Raw genomic sequence first — 6,820 nt, 5'->3', positions numbered from 1 at the left:
AAACCCAGATAGTTTAACAACCCCTGGCAGCATCTACTTGCCCTGGTACCCAGTCCAACTCACACAGTCGACAACCCACCGTGAAAGGGCACCAGGGGGGTGTTCATCCAGCAGCCTGGTGGCTAGATATGGCCCTGGCAATGCAATCAATGGGACTACAGGGCCCTCCGAATTTGAGGGAAGCAGAGAACGTATTTCTTCTATTGCTGGAACCCCCTCCGTTATCTTTAAATGAGCACATGCAGTTCTGCAATCCTTCCAAAAGGAGAAACGCAACCCTGCCCAGGGCCAGAGCAATTCTGGGGAAGCTCTGCACCAGACTAACCATTTAAGGTCATTAGCCAACCCAAACTAGCACTCAGCAGGGGCTCAGCTCACAGCTAATCCTGGTTAAATGCCATGATAGATGCTTTAATAAGCACAGGAGCATTTCTGGAGAGAGCCTGGCTGGGCTAACACTGGGCACTGCCTGTGCCCCAAGAGGCTGGGCTGCCACTGACTCCGTGCACTGGCAGCAAGCACATGCTCCTTACGCTGGCTGCTCCTGCTCAGGGTATATTCCTACTCTGTCCCCTCACACACCCGCACCAGCTGCGCGTCCTTCCCCAGCCATCTGTGACTGAAGAAAAAAAGCGCTTTTCTCTGTCTGGCCACCCGCAGCCCCTGGGGACTCCAGCACTGGTGGCTGGAGAGCAATACACGCCGCGGGAATAGCGGCCTGTCGGCAGGCACCAGGTGCCCGGTGCCTTCCCCGCGGCGAGGGCGGAGAGGGGCAGCGAGAGGCAGCGGCAGCCGCCCCCCAAGAGCGGTTTGATCCGCCGAAACCGGGAACTGCGGCCGGGCTGAAGCACAGAAGCCCCGCACCGCCCCTCAACACGCCGCGTACTACCACGGCCGCCCGCCCCGCCGCCCCCTTATATAGCGCCCTAAAAATAGCTCGCCGCGCGCCGCCTCACGGGCCGCGGGGAGGAGGCGGGAGCCGCGTTGCCGACCAATCGGCGCCGTCGCCGGCGGCCCGCCACCGCCTCCCGCGCCCTAAGCAGCGTCGCCATTGGACGATAGTGACTTCAGGCGCGCCGCGGGCCCGCCCTCCCCGCCCCACCGTTTACCCTACATGGTCACGCGCTGCCTGAGTGGGCCGCGCGGCTGCGCGCGCGCGGGGCGGGGGACCGGGGGCGGGGCGGCCGTGAGGCGGTGGCGGCGGCGGTCGCACGGGGGGGGAGGCGGGCCGGGTTTGCTGAGGGAGGGTGAGAGGAAAACGGGGCGGGGGGGGACGGGGACGTGGTCTCCCGAAAATAAGGAGGGGAGGGGGCGTGGAGGACGGGCGCGAGCGCGCATGGCCGCGGCGCGGGGCTGCGCGGTGCGCGGCGGCGGGGACGTGCCCCGGTGCGGCGGCCGCGGGGTGCTCGGTGCGTGCCGGCGCCGCTCGTCCTCCTCGGCCCGGCCCCCGGCCCTCGCCGTCCCTCCGCGCTGATTCTTTCTCTCTCTCCCTCTCCCCTCTTTTTTTTTTTTTTTTTTTTTTTTTTTTTAAAGTGTGACTGAAACAAAACAAAGCCAAAGGGACGCTGGATCTATCATTGGTTGATTTTCCTCCTCCTTTTTTTTTTTATGATCAAAAACAACCCCCCACCCGAGCAAACAAACACACACAAAAGCAGAAAGAGAGGGTCTTGCTCAGCAGCAGCATGGATGTCTTGGCTAGTTATAGTATATTCCAGGAACTCCAGCTTGTCCACGACACCGGCTACTTCTCAGCTTTGCCATCCTTGGAGGAAAACTGGCAGCAGGTGAATCATTTAAATTACTCCTGTAAATCTCTTAAGCGCAGACAGTCGATGCATTGGGGCTGCATTTCTGACTTTATTTTATTTTTGTTCTTTAATTCAGGGTTGGTTTTTTGTTTTTTGTTTTTTTTTTCTGGTGGTTCTTTTTTTTTTTTTTTTCGGCGTGGGTAGACCTTTAAATCTCTGTATTTTTTGCCATGACAAACTGAGCAGTCCATTCAAATCTGTCTGCCTTCAGTCCTTTCTGAGCACGCCCGGCAGCACCTGAGATCCGGTGGCATTCTTTAGGGTTTTGTTTTTATGATGACTACTATTTTTATTTAATTTTTGAGCGTAGATTTTTTTGTTGTTGTTGTTCTTTTAAACAAGGCTGATCACTTCCAGTCAGTGGTGACAACTGGCAGCTGGTGGAAACGGAATATATATAGATCGTTCTTATTTTCAAGTAATTTGTATATGTCAGTAAAAATCGTAGCTTAAGTCAGAGCTGGGGGGTGGGCAGGTGTGGGGTAGCCCTAGCAAAAGCTCTTAGGCTAAATTCTGTAACTAGGGAGGTGACTTATTTTTCTTTTTTTTTTTTTTCCAGAAGGTGGGGAGAAACACACACTTCTTTCTGTATCTTAAAACAATGACGCCTTAGGCTGGTTCCAGTAAACCAGTGTGTTTTGAGGCACCGTAGGGTTAATAGGCAGACAGAATTAGGATACTTTTAAGATGGAAATCAAGTATTACGAATGCATTAAAACGATGACTGGTGGAGTGAATAAATAAGACCGAGGAGAAGAGTAGGTTACAGAGAAAAGTGGTGTATAAAATGAACTATGAGCCCAAATGCATAGCTACATAAATAGTTATCAGCTGGGATACTGAGGGAAAAGGAAGGACAGGATTCCTCGTTATGGCAGGACCTTGTGAGACAATCCTGTTTCTTGATGTGGTTTTCTGGCAGAGGTGATACACCAGGCGAAATTCTGGAAACTAGTGTCTCTTTAAAAGAAAAAAAATCCACTGGCGGGTAGGAATAGTGGAGTGTGGCTGGGATGACATGTGGTGCTAATGCAGCGCACAGACCCGTCGCACTATCGGTGTAAGAATAACGAGCCACTGGATTTCACCATGCCAGCATTCACCTTAGTCTTGGCTAGCGTGAGAGTAGCCTGTGTTAGGTCTCCAGTTAGTGACAGTTTGGGACATTCTTTTAATTTTTCCTTAGAAGTGTGTGTGGGGATAAATGTAGACGATAGGGCTTCAGGGGAGCACTCACGCTGTAGCATTGTCATCCAGCTGGACCAGGGATGGATCTTTAAAGGCTTACCCTAGTAAAATTGTTGTGGCTTCAGCTTTGTGTGCATATGTGGACACAGACAAGAGATTTATTGACAGCTACAGTGTGAACACGTTCAGGATTTAATTTGCAAAATGACTGATCCAACTTTGCTTTATCCTCTGAGGGGGAGGGGATGCTTTTTGTTGTTCATATTCAGTTTGCACATCCATGATGGTCACATCTGCTTTCCTTTTATATTTTTAACATGCTAATTAAACCAAAGAGGTTAATATAATTTCATTAAAAAAATTAAATGCATAGCATCATTGTTGTTGGATCTGTTGCGTATTCAGTTGCATATTTGTAACAGTCCAGACAGTCCAAAGCGAGATAATCTGTTGACATAGCCAGCATGCTTTAGGCAGTACTGTGTGTGATACTCGGTCTCCTGCTGCCTTCTTTTATGCGTGGAAGAGCAGCAGTTTGTTTTATACAGTACAATGCACCTACCCAAGCCCACTGTTACTATTGCAGAATTTAAGCTCACACTCTCCTGGATAAACCCACTAATTCTCCTCATATGTTTGGAAAGATAAGTTTAAAATAATTTTTTGCATTTTCCCTTATTTCCCCTCAAATCCTCCAGCCAGTGCCTGATGTTTCATAATACATCCTGTATTTACAATTCGTTTCTATTTCCCTGGTGCTGCCTGGACTCTCCTTGCAAAACTGATGTATCAGTGGTGGGAGCAGCCGAAGCTGGCCGTACAGAGCATGCTGTCACGCAGGCTTGGCAGACCCACTGACACAGAGACCCCAATTTCATTCTTCTGAATCAGTTGTGAATGTAGCCAGGTCTTGGGGGTTTATTTATTTGAGGCAAACCGTAGCAACATTGGGAAAAGGAATGTGTGTGTGTTTCTGAAGGTATCCCTTACAAATCTTGGGCGGCAGTCAAGACCCCAGGGAAGACAGACAGGGCAGTGACTGATCCCTGCGGGAAGCATCAGGATTGGGAAGGAGCAGCTTTAATTTTGACTGAAAACACTTGAATGGGGCTTGCCTCCACTCCCCTGAAGAGCTCTGGTGCCATACCTGAGCTCCACAGAGGCTCCAGAGCAGTGCTTCTCCCAGATGCAAAGCACCACCCTGGGGGATTACTTCAGTGTCTTAAAAGACGGGGAGTAGTTTTGTGGGTCAAGAGCAGGCTTCCTTATCACATTGTGAGCTCCAGTTGTTTTGTGATTAGCAGCTACTAGTGCTTGATACGGAGAGGTTAGTTTGTGCCAGCTCCTGCTCCTGGCAGTAGTAGAAATGGTGTCTACTCTGATAAAAGATGCACTTGCCTCACTGAAAATCAGAGCACACCTTGGAGTGAAAGTGTTGACACAGTCCTGTCTTCCTTTTCTCCTGAATCTGGACCACACTTTTGTAGCTGCTGGCTGAGGACTACACAGCTGGGGCAGTTGCTCATATTTCCGATTGTGAAACACTCGTCACTCACGGGGGGCACTGACAGCACAGGCAGGTTGCTAAATGCTTGCATGTAGTCAGCTGATCTTCTCTCCCTTTTTTCCTTCCCACTGCAAGAGAAATGTGAGCAAGTTTGGTATCTGTGCTTTTGACAATTAGCAGTGGAGTTGAATGAGAGCAACCCAGCAATATGTACAAAACAAAACAGATTTTGTGTAGGAAGGGATTGTCATTTCTTGTGTAGGTTTCATTTTTAGGAGGAGAAAATGCAAACAAAAAACCCCTCTCACTCTGTCCTGGACATAGTTTACATTGTAAAACTGGAAATACCTGAGGTGGAAGCTGGAACTGAATCCATGATGTGTTTCATGTTATTTTAAAAAAACATGTTGAGAAGGGAGGGATCGGTTTTTAGGTAGCAAAAGCTTAACTTCTCTGTGTCAGCTTTGGGTGTATTCCTTCAGACAAAACACTTTTGAGGTCAGGAGGGCTTTTTCTTGGAGTGGGGAGGTCAGGATCTAATGAGTAATTCATAGCACAACTTCATCAGGAGAGAGGGAACTTTGTTTAGTCTTTGTTTAGCTCTTCCAGCAGCGTTGAGCTGCCACGGCACTGAGACAGATTAAAGGAAGAGGTGGGCTCTGTGCATTGGAAAATGAGGTGTTCGCTGTACATCACCTGGCTGGTATCTCAGTATCTGTATGTTTCTGCCTGGCACTTCATCCTGGCTCTGACTGAACCATCCTGGTTTCTCTCTGTCCCTGCAAGCTGACTCTGCAGTTCAGGGCCAGGGCAGGGGGAGATTTTGGCACCTGTGTGGCTGCTGTGGTGCAGCGGGAGCACCTCTGGCCACATGTGCCGTTGCTCGGGGGTAACTGTCTGATGTGGCATCCTCGAGATTGGAACCAGGCTGCTGGGAGAGGCAGCACGAGGCCGAAGAGCACCTCGTTACTCTGCAGAGGAAGGAAGTGGGTAGGAGGCTGTTTTTGAGGGAGGCGACTGAGGAGCATGGCCTGTGCAGCTGCACGTGGTCACATTCTCAGTGTGCCAGGCTGCAAAGAGGGGGAGAGCAGGGCTGACAATTGGGAAGGGCTGGACATGGGGCCTCAGTCTGTTCTTTCTGCTGGGCCTTCACAATGTCATTTGTGGGGTCATGAAAACATCAGTGTACAGAAGGCATCTTCAGTAGCCAGATACGTCTCTTTCTAGGGGTAACATTTCAAACCATCCCTATTATCCTTCTCCATAGGCCCCTTGGAGGACTCTGGACTCACCGTCCTTGTGTGGAGAAGGGGTCTGATCAGGAGACATTTTGGGGCTCTTTTCATATTCTGTGGGGCCTATAGGGGAGCCTCTGACATGGCAATTCCCATCACGTCAGGGCATGGGAACACAAAAAGCACAGGGTCACTGTGTGTGTAGCTGATGCAGGTGTATAAAATCAACAGGGCTTAGGTGCCAAACCCTGGCTTGTTGTAAAAGAGCCAGCCTTTCTCATGCATGTCATCAGGCCAAGCAGGCCTAACTGGCTGGCAGAAGTGGAAATGGCATTATATTGTTTGCCTGATAACCATTGCCCAGTAACATTTCCTCTTGCCTTGGCTGACCCGGCTGCGCTTAGCTGCAGCAAACAATGATCCTTCCGAGGAAGATGCATGTTTCCTGTAAAGCGTAGGATCAAGGAAGCCTTTGTTTTGGTCCTGACTTGTCGTAGAGCCTTCTTTGCATATTTTTAACCAATTCTTCAAGCCTCAGTTTCCCTTTTTTTGAAGTGACTGACAACAATAATGCTAAGGCATGGTCTTTGCGGCGCTTCAGAGGCTGAGTTTCCACCCATTCTGGCAAAGGGCTTTGAGATCCCTGTGCTGTGTGAGAGCAGAGTATCCCGAGGTGACTAATCTAGCAGAACTCTTACATCTTAATGTTGACTTCTGCTTGGCAGACAGGGTCATTTTCAGGCCTATAGGAAAAATTTCCACTGCTACTGGAAAGGAATAAATCACACTGGAGAACATTCCTGCCTCCCCATCGTCTCCATTGTTCTAGTTTAATGGCATAGTTGGCTACTACATAAACTAAACCATCTCTTTTAATATTGCCATTTCATCTTGGTTCCAGTCACAGTGTAACACATTTCTTAAGTGCTTATAGTACATCATGCCTCTTGAGAATAACTTGCAGAAATGGTTGACTTCCAAGAACAGCCACATGTGTAATGCAGTGTATTCAGACCCTGAGCACTGGTCCGTTTATACCTGCAGGCTCTCTGCTTGCTCCGTGTCCTGGAAGCATGCTC

At 49.5% G+C, this 6,820-nt stretch overlaps 1 protein-coding gene across 1 annotated transcript in view; it reads left to right on the top strand.

Moving 5' to 3' along the window:
• Positions 1-528: 528 nt before the first annotated feature.
• KLF7 (KLF transcription factor 7) overlaps positions 529-6,820 on the top strand; it is a gene marked incomplete at its 3' end in the record, with an annotated part of 57,473 nt that continues 51,181 nt past the window's right edge. The window contains exon 1 of the mRNA XM_082001734.1: positions 529-1,787. Within this exon, the coding sequence (XP_081857860.1) occupies positions 1,686-1,787 (102 nt within the window). The 5' untranslated portion in view covers positions 529-1,685. The remainder of the gene's footprint in view (positions 1,788-6,820) is intronic.

This window comes from Phaethon aethereus (assembly GCF_964289735.1).
Source record: "Phaethon aethereus genome assembly, chromosome: 6".
Taxonomy (NCBI): Eukaryota; Metazoa; Chordata; class Aves; order Phaethontiformes; family Phaethontidae; genus Phaethon; species Phaethon aethereus.
The sequence above is the reverse complement of the archived record's forward strand: the minus strand, read 5'-3'. Positions and strand labels throughout refer to the sequence as shown.